Source organism: Malaclemys terrapin, chromosome 9 (assembly GCF_027887155.1).
Source record: "Malaclemys terrapin pileata isolate rMalTer1 chromosome 9, rMalTer1.hap1, whole genome shotgun sequence".
Taxonomy (NCBI): Eukaryota; Metazoa; Chordata; order Testudines; family Emydidae; genus Malaclemys; species Malaclemys terrapin.
The window spans coordinates 19,523,274-19,540,582 of record NC_071513.1 but is presented as its reverse complement, the minus strand read 5'-3'; the positions used below and the strand labels follow the sequence as shown (position 1 = coordinate 19,540,582).

The 17,309-nt window shown below is 42.4% G+C and overlaps 1 protein-coding gene across 3 annotated transcripts in view; it reads left to right on the top strand.

The window, feature by feature from the left end:
- The window catches only part of AMOT (angiomotin), an 88,425-nt gene that overhangs the window by 57,188 nt on the left and 13,928 nt on the right, over positions 1 to 17,309 (top strand). For all 3 annotated transcript variants that reach the window (XM_054039509.1, XM_054039508.1, XM_054039507.1), the window contains exons 6-7: positions 1,257 to 1,349; positions 4,640 to 4,785. In XM_054039509.1, coding sequence (XP_053895484.1) covers positions 1,257 to 1,349; positions 4,640 to 4,785 — 239 coding nt within the window. The remainder of the gene's footprint in view (positions 1 to 1,256; positions 1,350 to 4,639; positions 4,786 to 17,309) is intronic.

The following is a 17,309-nucleotide window of genomic DNA, read 5'->3' as shown; positions in this document are numbered from 1 at the left end:
ACTTACCTGCTTGTTCGGCGGCCAGCAATCGATCTTCTGGGATCGATTTATCACATCTTGTCTAGACACGATAAATCGATCCTGGAAGTGCTCGCCGTCCATGCCAGTAATCCTGCTCTGTGAGAGGAGTAGGTGGAGTCGACGGGGGAGCCTGCCTCCCGCGTGTGGACCCGCGGTAAGTACTTTTAAGTTCGAACTAAGATACTTCGACTTCAGCTATGTTGTTCACGTAGCTGAAGTTGCGTATCTTAGTTCGAACTGGGGGCTTAGTGTGGACCAGGCCTGAGACTCACCGGTGTAGGTTTTAAAATGCATAGTGCCCAGTACTACAGTGGAGGGTGATGTACAGAAGCTTGTAATAAATAAACTAACCTCTTTTCCCAGCAAATCAGACATCATAAGCGATTAATATACATGTCCTAAGACTGATACAGCCTTTTGTTAGCTCTGCTGTTTCAAGAGACAAATGTTGATACACTTACTATTAGGGCTATTCGTTTTTCTGGAAAGTCAGGTAATCAGAGCTCCGGCCACTCAAGCTTATAGTTTTCCAACTTCTGACCAGAAGATTTAGTGGAGGATTGCGAGAGAATTACATACCGTGGCAGAAGTTAATTTTAAAAAATGATATCCTTTCTATAGGTTTTTGGAGCCATTCTGTATTATTTAAAAGAAAATTATGTCCCTGGGATAAAATTCCATAGGAGGGTTCAACACACTTGTGATTTTTTAAATTTTTTTTCTAAACGCTTACATATTCTAGCTCTTTAGTGAGACAAGGTGGGTGAGGTAATCTGAGAGAGAGACCTGAAGAAGAGCTCAGTGTAAGCTCGAAACTTGTCTCTCTCTCCCCAACAGAAGTTGGTCCAATAAAAGATATTATCTCACCCACCCAGTCTCTCTAATATCCTGGGACCAACATAGCTACAACAACACTGCAGTGCAACATAGATTTTTAAAGTAATTTCTGTAGAATTCTGTTCGCTTCATCCCCCATTGAATTCTCTAAAATATTCCCCAAGAGTGTTGTAGCTAGAAATATTTAAACAGCATCAGTACGTGTTGCAAAAGCAACTGCCCCTTCAGTTTCTGATCCAGCTTTTGTTTCACATTGTTTAGAACCAGGGGTCCTTTGCCTAGAACTTGTTTTTACACATGTCCAGAGTAGATGCAACTCGCTTAGTGATTTTAAGAGCATTTCTGAAAGTTTTTCATTCTCTTGTTGTTTCTCCTCTTCAAAAAAAAAAATTCTGCAGAGCGTATGGAGACGGCCAACAAGCAGCTTGCTGAGAAGGAATTTGAGGGATCTGAGGACAATCGGAAAACCATCTCTCAGCTCTTTGCCCAAAGTGAGTCAGAGGTTTACTGTGGTCTAGGAAAAATGTGCCATTCAGGCTGTGAAAAATCCTGCACTCAGGCGGTGTCGTGTACTCCTTATCGGTCTGTCTTGTCACGCACTCAGATATTACTGTGATGTAGGGCACATTAGAGAGTCTCTGAAACTACCAGTGCAAGAAGAAGTTGAATTCAGGTTTCTCCTTCTGTCAGCACATAAAATACATCTGCTAACCTACAAACACAAAGCAACCTGCTTACAGGGTAAATCCTATCACTGGGTGGTGAGGGGCTTAACATCAGTGTGCTTCCATGCGTAGGGTGGAATTCTGATACCTCACATGGGCAAGGGCTTGGAAGGAGGTGAGGGCAGACGAGGAGCTAAGTTGAGATCCAGGGCTGTGGATATCCCAGCTATTTCCCAGACAGTCGCTCATTGGCATGATCAGTTTAGCAAAGATGCTGGCGGGGAGAACTTTCAGTCTAAAAGAATAAAAAGGAGGAGCTCTGCCTCTATTCTGCTGGGCTGGGCAGAGATACCCAAGGGTCATGACTTATGTCCAGAGCAGTGGATCCATCACAGGGCAAACCAAAATTCCAGGTGTGAAATTTTGCCTTTCCCCGTACTGAAATATCTTGAGGCTTATGGCAGTGAGTCAACTTTCCTCCTAATTCCATGGTGCACTCCACCCTTCTGACAATGCTTGCTTCTTTCCAGTTGTGTTATGTAATGTGCTTAAAAAAAGAGAGAGGGAGAGATAAAATTGCAAAATAAAGAGGATTTGCTGTGGTGCAATACACTCCGCTTCTCCTTCTTTGTAGTGCTGAAATCCCTCCCTTGTGCTGTCCTGAATCTACCTCTGTTCACTTAGCCATTCATATTGTGAGTATGTGGCTTTGAAGTCACAGGGCTTAGCTGTCCATGTAAATCCCTGAAGATGGTATTGGGAAGTCTACTTAGTTATGAGATTAGTTTAGTTTGTTTTTTTAAACTGGATTAATAGATGTTGAGATAAAAGTACAGAGGAGAGAAATGCTGTGTTGTATTGCTTGATATATAGAGGAGCACCATAGCATCATGTGAGATGTCTGTCTGCATAAATTATACAGGCTGGATCCTGTTCTCACTGAAGTCAGTAGCGAAACTGCCATTGACTTTGGGAGCAGAACTGGGCCCTGTATGTGTGAATCTGTAGGTTACAGTCCTCCAGGCTGTGATTTAAACCTGCAGTACCAGCTGATGTGATCCTTGGGCTGTAGGAAAGAATCACCTACGGAAGGGCAGGTGGTGTTGCTGCCACCTATTGTCCCACGTGTTTCTGCCAGCAGAAACCAGCTTAAGGTTGCGATGAGGGCTCCATAACAGCCCCACTTCAGAGGCTGCCCCCATGGGGAATGTGCTGCATTGGCATGCTTCTTCTTGGCTGCCCTGGTCATGCCCCCTCCCTGCCACAGCAACCATTTTTTGGGCTGCTCTGGTCCCCTCACAGAAGGGAGTTTGTAGCCGCTCTATGCTGCTAACACTCCACACGTGGCTCTTTTCTGGTGGAAGAATGGAAACCGCTCTGCGCCTGTAGATATATTTATACGCTGGTGTACACCACACACTGTCTATACTAACAGCTAAGGTCTGGCATCTGTTTTTCAAAAACTTCCACCGCTTGTCCTCATTCCTTTGCATGAGATATTAGTTTTTGGAATGCCGTTTCTCTGGTGTCCTCAATGCCAAATGTAGATTGCTGCAGGGGTGCATTCTGAAGTTGAATTAATGTTACCCGTGCAAGTAATTGGCTTCTGCTGAGGACTTCAGTGACTCTGCAGAAAGCACGGCCGCTCAGCTCTCTTGCTTTGCTCATTTATAGGTTTGCTTTACACACTTGCATTATATTTTCCCTGTCCCTGATTTTGTCCTGTTTACTTCTTCTGTGAGTGAACATGCTGTGTAACTGCATGGATTCTGAGGCATTCGTGAAGTTCAGCTCTTGACGGATGGCCACCTAACTGGAGCAGTCAATGGGCATGGAGTAGATTCCAGTCGATCTTGTCTTGACTTGGCTGTTTCCATGGTAGGATGACAATGTGTGCGTTTGCTTCTGGCATTTGTGGGGGTGTGTAAATCTGCACACCACCCATTGTCCAGCTGAGACACCAGTAGCATGGCTTGGATTCTCACAGTATGAATTGGACCTGATGAGGTTAGAATTGAAGGGAAATACAGTCGGGACTGAAATAAACACTTGAGAGGGCAGAGGAAGCAAACATGTAAAATTATACCAATAGCCCAAGTGAATCTGCTTCCGGAAAAGATTTAAAAACCTGAAGTCCAAGCTTGCAGTCTGTGTGCCTCATCGCTAGCAGTGTTATCTGAGCCAACTAATCCCTGCATCAAGAGATGAGAAACCATCAAATAGCAATGTTAAATACGAAATCCAAACAATTCAATAGATTTTAAGGCCAGAAAGGACCATTATGATCTTCTAGTCTGACCTCCTGTGCAACACAGGCCTAGAACCTCACCCAGTAATTCCTGTATCAAGCATCAGTTCTTCATCCAATGTAAACAACTGGCAAGGGCATACAGTGCTGGCAAATGGTGCCAGGTGATGCCTTAGAGGGCGAATTCCTTATGTAACCAAAGCACGGGTACAATTGGACCAGTGACAGTGCCCCAGTCCCCACCTGGGGTGTCACTTTTAAGGGCGACAGAGAAGAGATGAGCTTTCATTGCTCATTCATTTCCTAGCCCCTCTAAAAATGCCAGCAAAGGGGGCTCCTGGGGTGGTACTTCAGTAGTGAAGACTCTTGCCCGTCAGGAACTGAACTGAGGTCAGCGAGCTGCCATGGTATTTATTTATATTTCTGTATTTACAGATTAATTTAAAAATGTGCTCATCACAGAATAGGGAGTCACAAAAGCAAAGGTTACATTATGGCCCTAAGCCGGACAGCTCCCCTTTGCACCCCTGCCATCACCCAGCCAGCAAGCAGTGATGTTACCAGGTTAGCTTGTTTTCTGATTTTAAACCAGTGAGCTAGAGATAAAAGGTGCTCTGTCCTCTTAGCCATCTATCTAATCAGGATAAAATAAATGACCTAATTTAACATATTTTTCTCGGCAATCCATTATTTCTGTCCCTCTGTATATAGAGAGATGTCTGCCCTTTCCCTTCTTTGGAGAGCAAGCAGCTGTCAGCAAAGACCCTTTCCTTCTTGATCACTGGTAGAATTTAGGGGAATGCCCCACTCCTAGACGTCTGTCAAGGAAAGCTCCCTCCATTTTACTTTTCCCACTTTATTTCTATAGATAAAGAAACACAGAGGGAGAAGGAGAAACTGGAAATGGAACTAGCTGCTGCACGCTCCACCAGTGAGGATCAGCGAAGGCACATTGAGATCCGGGATCAGGCCTTAAACAATGCTCAGGCCAAAGTGGTGAAACTGGAGGAAGAGGTAAGGTCACTGGTAGAGAGAAATGGGGGTAGCTCCAGGTACGTGTTAACAAAAGAGAATGTTGCAGTGGTTTGCCTTTTACAAACTGGGTAGGAAATCTGCTATCTTTAAAGCTGTATCTGTTCAGCTTGTGTCGGTTAATTAAATTGGTGCAAAAACAGAGTGTATAAGTCATAAGCCTGTAATTCCTTTAAGGGCTTTCATCCTTTGAGCAGCAACATTTCATTTTCTTCCTTTTTTAAATGATGATAAAGATGGGCTTGAACTGAAATCTCAAATCCAAACAGCCCCAGAATTTTGGGGGAACTCAGGTCAGGACTGACTTTTAAATACTTGTGAATAAACTCCGTTCACCCCGTTGTCCACTAACGCTATGATGGTGTTCTGGTACAGAGCTACAATGATCACTTTGTATTCCTTACTCACATTAAACTGGGTGGAGTTGAAGAGTAGCTAATAAAGGAAAACAGTTTTAAAAGCATAATTTGAATTAACAATTTCTTTTTAATAAACAAAGAATCGACATTCTGTTTCCCAGTGGAAACACATCCGTGTCATAAAACCCCCCATGATGGTTGGCAAATGACAATCTTTGCAGACTATTACGATCCCATTTATACAGTGCTGCTTGGTTGGTGTGCATCCCCTTGTCATTTGTGTGTGCGCGCCAGCCAAAAGAATCCCTATCCTGAGGAACTACAGACTAAAGTACAATATAAACAGGAGCCATGCACGTGCTACATGGTTATTGCAGTGGAATGGGAGGGTTTTCAGATTCTTCTTAAAGGAGAGGATTGACATGTCTGAGACAGAAGGTATGAAGATGCAAGTAGTTGAAGCAATCAAAGTGGGATGTCTGGGGAAAGACTTTGGCAAATTCTAGAGTTGTGGGAGGAGAAGAGGGCAGAGAGAGAGCGTTGGATGAGGAGTCATTTGGAGAAATGGAACTTCAGTTTTACACCGAATTAGAGAGGTTAAGGATTGAATGGATATGGATTATGAGCTCCTCTTTGAACATATGAGGGGTTCTTGCACATTAGGGTTGAATTGCCTGTGTGGGGGAAGCTGGCCCTGCTGCTGCCTGTCCTGGAGATAAGCAGAGGAATTCAGGCTCAGGGACTGTTGACCTTTAGCATCTTTCACCAGCCCAATGTCACACTAATGCTGCAGAATATTTGAGCTGCCCCAGGTATAGTGCGGTGCACAGCTGTGTGAGAGACTTGGCTTTGCTCCTCAAGATACCAGGGGAAGTGGGCCTGAGAGGGGGTGTGGACTTTGTGAAGCTGGAGGAGGCTGGAGGACTGAGAGGTTGTTAAAGACCAAGAGGCAAATTCAGCCCTGGTTGTAGCTGACACAACTCCATTGACTTCAGAAGAGCTTCAGCAGCTTATGCCCAGGCTGAATTGGGCCTTGTGAATGCTCAGGAGAGTAAAGAGTTGTCAGGTGTAGGCTTTTAAAATGAGAGATGATGCAGTTTGATGATGCAGATTATTCTAGGACTCGATCCTGCAATGGGTGTAGCGCTTTGGCCCTGATCCAGCAAAGCACTTCAGCACATGCTTAACTTTAAGCATGTGTATGTACAGTCTTTGCAGGTTTGAGCCCCTGTTTAGATTCTGACACTGCTTCCATCATTGTGGCATCTGAATTCCTGCAGATTAGTAATATATAAACATCCACATGTTGTATTTCTAAAAAGCCATCTTGTACTAGTAAGAGATTTGTGGTATGCTGCGGTCTTATAAATATTCTGCCAATAGACTTATGTTTTTAAATAAAACATGGGATATACTTAATGATCCCTGTTTTCAGGTCAAATGCACTATAGTTTAGTCTATACAAAGGTTTATGGTGGTTTTTATCCAGCTGTTGCTTGAATCTAGGGCCCACAGGAAGTGCCACCTTTCCTGTTGCAGATGAATACGGACGCTTCTCAGCGAGTGAGCAGAAATTAACTGTCAGGGTTGCACTCGTTAATGGAGGCATGGGGAGAATGGAGAAAAAATGACCACTCTTTCCAGGTCTCCCAAATCACTTTTCATTAAAATACTTAGGATCATGAAGGATTTGTTGCCTCATTGGCACTAAACTGTGAGGGCTTCTCAAATCCTTGTTCTGCTCTTTCAGTAAGTTTCCAAAAGCAGGCACAGGAAACAGTTCAGTGCTCAGAGTAACAATTTGAAAAGGACTCTAAATGTCAGGCTATGATTTAGTGGTATCCAGTGACCAAGATATCTGAACAATTTGTCAATGATTTCTTTGATTCCTGCGTGCCTTACCCGAATAGGCAGTCCCCATAATTGTCAGGAATTTCCAAATTAGTGCTGCAGAAGAGGGTGGAGTTAGTTATGTTAACACTTGGCAGTGGCCCTGGTTTAAGGCCTGAGGGATGCTGTGTGTATATGTGTGTATTTCAGTTGTTGCATCCTGTATTGTGTGGTGTTTTTTTCTTCTTCTTCCTCTTGGGCTTCCTACTCAGCAGATTCTCATCCTGTCTGATATCTATCAGATCCTTTTAAAAAACAGAATTTATTCTAGTTTATATCAGAGCTAGAAACTATGTGCCGCTGAACTTAAAAATTTGATTTGCAATCAGGATGAAGAGATTCTTTTCTCAGCTCTGTTACTGACTCACAGACTTAGGCGAGTCACCTAACTTTCTGAGCCTGTATATTCCTCTTCTAAAACCTGGGGATAAAACTACTTGCCTACTTCATCGGAATGTTCTGAGTCTTAATTAATATTCTGTATTCTAAGATCTTGGTGGCAGGTGAAAGGGTTATATAAGTACTAGTAATACTGAGAAAGCAGCCTCCTTGGAGTTCTCCAAACACATTGTGGAGGCTGCTAGAGAAGGAGAAAGGGACGCTCACAGAGTATTTTCCTGCACTGTTAATAGTAGATTAAATGTTTCTTTAAATAAAAGTTTAAAATATAAGGTGCAATTGAAATTAAAATTAGATGAGGTTGGTTTATTTCTGAGCAATAGTAGGGGTATGATCATGGATACTTAAAGGGAACTCAAAGCAAATATGTCTACAGGTACCCAGTATATGTCTGTGTGTATCATATAATGTTTGCCCTTAACTGCTTATCTGTGCTTTAAAAATGATTTCAGGTGGTGTTTATCGTCCATATTTTTTTTCCACTTCAGAAATAATGAGGGTTTAATTGTCCTCCCTTTACTAGAGGGCCTTGGTAAGATCTTGAGGGAGGAGCTGAGTAGCAGCTTGAAGCTGTAATGTGAACTGTGGCTTTCCCTCCTCCTGATGCTCCCCTACAACTGAGCCAGCGGTAGCTCTGCACTGCTATGTATGAGACGCAGGCCTGACTAGACGCCCGGCACTTATGTTTCTCAACACGCAGTAGGCCAGGGGCATGTATATAACAAGATCAGTAACCCAAGGAGAAAAAAGAGAACCCCATCTTTCTGTGTGTTTATCTTAGGTATTTATAACTACTCATTGGGAGTTAAGGACTATGCTTTTATTTAATGTGCATTTAAAAATAAAATGTTACTACTCAATATATCTGGGAGAAATCTTGTTATATTAGGACCACATCGTGCCGTTGTCGCCTCATATCGTACCTCATTGATTTCAGTGGGGACTTCTGCCTAGCAATCAGTGGTAAGAGAAGACCAATTGACTCACGAGGGCACGTTTTGAGATGAGTTCAGCTCCCACTGGTTCTCAGTGGGAGCTGCTGGGTGCAGAACACTTGCAATTCTGTCCTCTTCATTGAGGTGCCTGAATGGGAGCTGAGCTCTTTGGAAACCTGGCTTATAGTTTGTAGCAAAATGTGTCTTGTTTAGGCTGTAGGTGCAAATTAGTAAACTCTTGTTAAACTCCCGATCAAAGAACCTCTGTGTTTTCCTGTGGCCATGGCAGTCTCATTAAGGAGAAAATTTACTTAATGTAGTTAAGGAAATGGCTGGCACTAATGCCAACAATCCAGGCCAATGAATCTTCTTCCCCATGTTGGCTCAGGCTGATCAAGAGGACAGCTATTTTGGTGGCTGCCTCTGGGATCATGGGAAAAATTGAGACGTTGAATTTAAAGAAGAATGGGCTGGCTGCAGAATAGCTGGCATATGCCTGTTACTGATTCAAGCAAAAGAAACTAGACTATCTGAGAGGTTGCTGAGGGAATTGTTAATCATTGTTAACCATTGCTATGCTGTATTATTTTTTCTAGCATGGCAGGAATGCACAGTGTAGGTCAGACAGGGAGACAATTTGGTCTGGCAATTGGAGCAGGCGCCTGGACTCCTGGGTTCTGCTGCTGGCTGTGCCACTGACTGTGTGTGACCTTGGGCCAAGTACTTAAATTTCCCCTATAGCATCGATTTCTCATCTGAGCAAAGTAGGGTGTAGCACTTGCCCATCTCATAGAAGTGTTGTGGGCTTGAGTGGTTTAAAGCTCTTTAAGTTAAAAGGTGCTATTGAAGTGCAAGTATTTTAGCATTAGCATGGGTTGGCTTCATGTATGCTGCATTATATAGGGGCAACATTTTTATATAAAGTAGGTAATATATTTCTAGTCAGTTTCCTTCTCCCTTTTACTTTAGGCCTCATTACTAAGTGCCACAGCTTCACGGTAACAGTTGAATGATGACAATGTCATACCAAATCCATTTCTAGGGCAATATTTAGCCTTTTCCTCCTCAGTTAAAAACCCTGATTGTCTATATAACTAAAACATAGTTTACATGAATTCTATATACCAGAACTAAAATACACTCTGGCTGTAAAATATCTTGCAATCCCAACTGGTTAATTGTGTACTATGGACTTAATACTCCTGGCCACTAAAGCAGACTTTTCTTCAGCCCCTGTTGTAGGATTCAGTAGTTTTGGAGCATGGATTGCAATTCTGTCCTCAATTGCATTGCAAAGGTTTGAGTGGTCTTGGTGTACAGCATGCAGGAAGATGCTAGGGGTCTAGGATTTGTTCCAATATAGGTCTTGTCTGGACTAGGATTTAAAATTGCAATGTTAGCATGTGTTGGGTTACATGCTAACTAACAGGTTTTAAGAGTCTACAGTGGGCAAGACACTGGGCCTGTAGGTAGCACATACTAATCTGGCGAAGTTAATGTTAACAGAGTTGCAGAATCTACAGAACTGGCCATACTGACCAGACCCATTGACTCTGAGTACCCGGCTTCCAGTATGGCATCAGGAATTTGTCATAGGTGCCTAGTGCAGTACCCAACCACAGCTGGTGCTAATGGAGGAAAGGGTCATCAGCACTGCTTTTAGAAGTCTTATTTTAAAAAGACGATTTTAAACTCAATTTCTCCTTGAGCCAATCGACTCTTAACATCTTCTTGATGGAGGGCCAAACTTCAACCAGGCTGCCACATTTTCCCCAAAATGCAACTTTATCTGAGTATAACTTTCATCCTCTCGGTGCCACCACGGTACAGAGCCCGAGCATTCCAGGAACAACAGTCCCAAAGTAAAGCAATTGCCACTAAAAGTACAGATTAGTAGATAACACATGCACAACTCACAATGTAAAGGAAAACGACCTCCTCCCACATGTATAAAGCACATTGGGAAAAACCCTGGAAACAAATTTTGAAGGAAATATTCTTTGCAAAGGAAGCTTCTAGAAGACCTAAGACATTACAGCCATAAAATGTGAACATAAACCAGCTACCAGAGCTAAGGTAGCCCATTTTTTTCTGGTTTATCTGCAGTGTAAGGGAATAATGTGATATTTCTGGTTACACTGCGAGGTTTATCTGTGGGCAGCTGTTGAAATGTTGACTTCTTAATGAGCAACAGAGGGTCCTGTGGCACCTTTGAGACTAACAGAAGAATTGGGAGCATAAGCTTTCGTGGGTAAGAACCTCACTTCTTCAGATGCAAGCACTTCTTAATGGTGTCTACTATATCTTACATGCTGTATCCGAGATGTCATTCATAACAATCACTTTTAAAGGAAATACTTTATTTGCAAACATTGTTCATGCATGTGTGTATGGCCATGGGAGAAGAGAAAGATGCTTTTACATTTCCGCCCCCACCAAGTAGTGTGTGCACGTCTTTAATGACCCGTCGTTCTGTAATGATGCAGAAATGGCTTTTTTACTGCTGCATTTCCAACTCTGTTTCTGCCTGTTAGTAATTTTCCAGAGGTGGCTTTGAGGCTTTAACCCAAACAAATGGAGAGACAATATTATGACCTTCCATGCAGCAAACCCTACTCCCTAGTAAGAGGATAGTATTACCAAATTGCTTCAGCATGAACTCTTGCTGTGGCCAGTGGCGTCTTACTAGAACTGAATTCAATCAAACTGAGGGTTCACAGGAATCTTGCAGGAATATATTCCAACAGCAGAGAGAGAGTTATATACATTATATACGGGTTAAATGTGCTTGCCCTCTTTTCTTAGTATGTTTCGGCAATAGTGAGCAAATTCCTGTGGGGAAATACATTTTTAGCTGCATCTGAACTGATTCAGATTTAGGATAAACCCAGTATAGAATCAAAACACACTGGAATAGATTTAAAAAATACGTTGACAATCTCAAAAATGGCGGGTGGGAGGCAGATGCTGACAAGTGTTACCAATTTGCTGCAATAGTGCTATCCAAAACAAAGAGGATAATGGCTGGGAGGGTTTCTGAATCATTGCTGGTTACGCAAGATGTCCTCTCCCAAAAATCCTCGCTGAGTAACTCGTCTGGAGCTATGCATCTCTTTGAAGGGGAGGAATTTCCCCCCTTTTCTCCTGTCATTGCTTCCTGGGCTGAATTTGCTCCATGGAGGCTACTCCAGCCTGAAAGATGCAGCAGCCTCTGTGTCCATAGTGCTCCCCTTGCAGCTAAGGACCTGTATAGGGAAGGGTCTTCTGCCCTGACTGCCTTTGTTCCCTCCACCTGAACCCCCCAGCAGAGCTGGGCTCGTCACTGGATGGATGTGACCTCTGCTGTCTTTCCGCACCCCATTGTCTTGCCCCACAGAATGGCATTAGTTTAACTACAAGGATTCTGGAGCCCTGGAGGATATTGCAGGATTTGTCTCTAAAGAGCTTAATAAAATGGATGAACTGTATTTGTTTGGCTCTTGGAGTTTTACCAATCAGCCTCTTTTGGTGAGCAATCTAATAATATTCAGCTGCCCGTATCTACATGGGAACACGTTGTTCTTTGCTATAACTGATTTTTGGACATGTGGCGAAGAAGACCTCAGGTAGCCTGGTGGTTGGAATTGCTAAGGAATTCTCTGCATTGTTCTGGGAAGTGGGTGTTTTAAGTATGTTCCCCTGTGAAGAGCTGGTTCCTGCTCTCCACAGCTCAGTGAATGTATTTGTTTAATTATTTCATTCCTGTGTATTTAGAGAGATGGATTTATTTCCGTTTGCTGGGAGCCTTGTAGTTCATGGATTTCAATGTGCAGTCATTTTTAAGCAATAAAATCTTTCTGACTAACTTGGAAACAAAGAACTGCTCAGGTCAGCCAGAACTCTCTTGAACAATGTAGCCTTAGAATCCCTAGCCTGTCTTGCTGCTCTTTATTGCAGAAATCTCTTGACTGCAGAAACAGTCTTCACAGTAAAGAAAGAAGAATGAACAAACTGCTTGATCAGGAGACCAAAGAACCTTTTGGGGGCACTTCAATGACTGATTTTAATTTTGTGCAATTTATTCCCATTACCCATTATGTCGCGCTTAAGACATCTGTGTAAAACTGTGTGACAGGACTTTGGGAGGAATATTTTAGAAGGGAGAGTCTTGTTTTGAAATTTTTCCTGGAAAAATGACAGCATCTCTTTTACTAGTTAAATTCGACATCATTGCTACAGTTAACGTGTCTGACAGAATTAAAACGACACCCTAGGTATCTGGAAATGAACTTTGCAAAGTAGCCAGGCAGTGAAGTTCAAAGGATTTGTATGTCTGTATGTAGCCCTGTGCTGTTAGAATTGCACCAGGTACAGTAGAAAATGTTCTGTCCCCAGCATGGTTGTTCTGGGATGCTGTGCAGTAGCTGACAGCGTCCCAGCCCTGCATGAGCATAGTTGAAGACTTTTGGGATCTTTTGATTTTAAAAGGTGCTATATTAATGTCAGAATATTAATAGGATGGAGTACTTTGCAACTTCAAAGCACGCCCCAAGAAGATGAGTTACTATAAGTAATGTGAACATTAATTTATTACCCAATTACATTCAGTATCATTTAAAAATCTGCCATTTTGTTATGTTTGTGTGTTTAAAAAATATCATTCTCAATCTATTTTTTACAAATAAATCACAGTGAAGCACACAAGATTTAAACGTAATTTGATACCATGCTAAGAGAAAAGATTAACAAATGGATTTAATGTTGGATAAATTCATATCATAATGCAAAGAAATAGAGTGAAGCTAGCAACCAAAGCATCCAAATTGGTTAGAATTTGCATCTGGGAGTTAAATAGTTCGGTGGTCTTGGGGAAAATGTTAAGAAATAGTCTAGAAGCCAGGAGTTTTTGGAGCAGAAATTGGAACCATCAGGCTGTTGGTGATGGGAAAGGGCATGTTGAATGTACACTGCCTCCCTGCAGGCTCTTCTTGACTTGCGGGTGTTACTGGTCCAAAGTTGCAGCCGCTTAGTCGCCAGAGTTTCCAGACCTTGCTGGAAGGGAAGGAACGGGAGGCAGATACTGCTCTCTATCTCTTCATAAACGAGCAAGAGAGAGCTAAGTGGAGCACCTGTTGACTGAGAGGCCAGTTACAGAAGGACTGAAGCATCCCCTGCTGCTCTCTCTCCAACTGGCAGATGTTGTTCTGGTCATCGGCGTGGAGCAGCCAGTTTTGTTTTCTTGGGGGGGCAGAAACCATGACAGTTAACAAAGAACAAGCCTCAGCTTGCTGCTTTCTTTTTTTTTCTTTTGCCTGCAGCATGTTGGCAGTGTTCAAGAAACGCTGTTTCCAATTCCAGTCTTAGGAAAACATAGTCATAGTCTTGATTTATGTTAATAAAATCCCTCTGTGCTTGGCTGCAATATTCCTGGGCCTTTTTATATTGAGGACAAATCCATCCAGAAGATAAAATAGAACTAAACTTCTGCAATAAGACTTCAGCTGATGAATCCAGGTTCACAGTTTATTCCTCCAAGCTGATAATCATAGTAGTGAAGAAGTCAGAAAATTTGATTTCCCTGAAGTATCTCTAAGATACCACGTTACCTCTTACAATTATTCTACTCAATCCACACACAGTATATTCTGTATGGCAAAGTTATACAATGAAGTGGTATTTTTCCCATCTCTGATAACAGTCTTCAGATACGTTAAGGGCTCTTATAAAGAGGACTGTGCTCAATTATTCTCCATGTTCACTGAAGGTAGGACAAGAAGTAATGGGCTTAATCTGCAGCAAGGGAGATTTAGGTTAAATAGTAGGAAAAAGTTTCTAACTATAAGGATATTTATGATCAGGAACAGGCTTCCAAGGGAGGTTTGGGAATCCCTGTCATTGGAGATTTTTAAGAACAGGTTGGACAAACACCCGTCAGGGATGGTCTAGGTGTACTTGGTCCTGCCTCAGCGCAAGGGGCTGGACCTGATGACTTCTTGAGGTCCCTTCCAACCCTACATTTCTAGATTCTATAGTCAGGTTGCTAGCCACTGCTGACCAGTGTTGCCACACCTTTGTATTATTTTTATCTATGCTAGCTAGATTAAAGTTATAAAGTGTATGCCTTCCCATGCTGTGCTTCGTTTGCAGTGCAGACGTACCCAAAGGGATGTTAAAATTTACCCGTCTTTTAATTTACTTGAACAAAGATGAGTTAAAGTGTTTCTGCACTAAAGCCCCTTTTAAACTTATTTTTTATGTACCTAATGCTGCTTGACATGGAAAGGATAACTCAGGGGTTTTTTTTGTTTTTTTTTTTTAGAGAAAAATAAATCTGACTTTACGAAAAGCCACTGAACAAGCCATGCCTGTACTTTAGGTTTGGTACATTAGTTAAACATGTGCGGGCAGTGCTACTATGTTGGGCAATCACCTGTGTTACAACATTTCACCTGCAGGTTCGGCTGCTGGGAGCATTTTCAAAGTGAACATTTCAGTTGAATTTCTGTGACCTAATTTTTTTTTTTTTGGCTGGGCTCTTGGTATTTGTTGACTGTAGGCCAAAAACTTAATCCACACACATTCTTGCATTTATTTAATTATAAAACTAGTCAATGTTTTTTCTTTTAGCAGGTGATCGGCTGCTTTTTTTAAAAAAATTGTGCTTTATACAATTTTGGAAATATAGTAACTCATTGGATAGCATTGGGAGCCCCAAGATCCTTGGTTTATTTCATGCATAAGAGAGTTAGAGAGATCCCGATCATTGCTAACTTTCCTGCATGAATTACTGTCTTTTTGCATTTTTCCAAGCACTTTATCATGTTGTACCCTGCATTTGTACAGGAAGTGTGACCCCTGTGCAAAAACAAGGGACTAGGAACCAGAAACTCCTGGGTTCTGTTCTTGGCTCTGCTGCTGACGCGCTGCATATGAGTTTTGGCAGTCCGTTAACTGCTCTGAGCCTCCAATAACTCAACTGTAGAACGGGCACAGCAATATCCACCTTACTGGGGAATTAAAAGGGTTGGTTTAATCTTTGTAAAGCACTTTCAGATTGTTGGATGAATAGCTCGATCTTCCTATCATCATTTTTTTAAATCAATGTTTTCAATAGCAAGAGTTTAATGTAAAATTGCATTAAAATGTTCTTGCATCTCCAGATCCAAATAAATATGAAATCTTGAGCAATCGAGAGGTAAAAATACCAACTTACTGTAGCTGCCCTGTTTGGGAAATCTTTGGTTGGGTTACTCACCATTTATCGTACCTTTATAATAAAATACCTGTCTCTGGAAAATCCCCTAGGGCAGCAGCACTGCATCATGCTGTGAGATTAGGTCTCTGCTGAGTTTGGGAATAAATGATACCAGACTTGGGACTGGTGGAAAATAAGATGTTGCTGTTTGAAGCCTACCTACTCACACTGGGTTCTCAATAGTCAGTAGTTAATTTGTGCCAGTGCTGAGCCCCGGCACCTCTGGGCTTGGCAGTTCATAGCCCCGGCACCTCTGGGCTTGCCACATCAGTTACTAAAGTAAAAAAAATTGCTTGAGCCCTGGCACCTCTTTCATTACAAATTAAGCACTGTCTATAGTGGCTTTATGCAGAGGGACTGAGGAGCATATGATGAGAATTTTTTGAAGGGATGACATGGCGAAATCAAGAGAATCTAAATTTTGCAACACAGGGTTCCCTGCAAATTGGGTTCTGACTCTCCCAGGGAGTACTGCCTTCTTCAGCCATTATTGTGTCAGTTACTCCCGAGGGAATTCTGCACCAAAAATTAAAGATTCTGTACAAAAATTAAAAATTCTGCGCACGGTATTTTAAAATTCTGCATATTTATTTGTCAAAATAACACAATAGAATCACACCATTTTCAATTATTTTCTGACAAGTATTTTAAATAAATTACCAAAATAATTGAAAATGGTGTGATTCTATTGTGTTATTTTGACAAATAAAATATGCAGACCTTTGCAGAATTTTAAAATGTTTTAATTGTTTGGCACAGAATTCCCTCAAGAGTACCAGGGTTCTGTGTGGTGCAATTTGGGGTGGGGTGGGGTGAATCTGTATGCACAGGGACTCGGTGTGGGATTCTGGGTGCAGAGAAGGAAAGGGGTGGATGGGTGGGGGGAAGGGTCACTGTACAGGGAGTTGTTCCCCCATCCGCCCAACCCCTGTGCATCTGGGACCCCCACCCCCCATGCCCAAACCCCCCAGGGGGAGAGGTGAGTGAGCAGTGGTGCAGCCTCTCTTTTCTTCCCCACAGAAACCATTTTCTGCAAGGAAACAAAGAGAATCTGCGAGGGAGAAGGGGACATTTTTCTGCAGTGCTGCAGTGGCGCAGAATTCTCCCAGGGGTAGTCAGTGGGTGGTCATAACTTAGGGTCCTGCCCAGCATTTGAAGCCCAAACCCAGCTAACAATAATTGTGTTCGTATTTTACCCCTCTGGCAACCATCTTTATAGCTGTGTTGTAGGCCTCATTTGGACTGCAGTATCCACTGTGTTTAAACACTTCAAACAGATTTGGGCCATGGTTCCTTAACACGGCTAACACATGGTTTGGGCCTTTCCATAAGAGAAAGGCCAAACCATATTCTAGCACGGCCCTTGGGTGTGCTTATAGTATGATACTTAAATGTGGTAGATTTCATACTGTAGATGGGTCTATAGTGTGATTCCCCAAAGTAGTCTTTAACATCTCATTACTGTGAACACTACCATGCTGGGGGAGTCTGCTGTGATCTGGTAGTACCATCATCCAGATAACACAGATTGGACTTGGTTGTGTAGATAGCACCAAATTGAGGTTACAAAATCATACAAGTCTGAATTGTGTTTTAACCCTGCTGGGGCCCTAATATTTCATAAGTGAGTCTCCCAGCCTGATGGGTTTGATAGGTCAGGTTAATGTGGTTTGGCTAGCATAAGTCTTT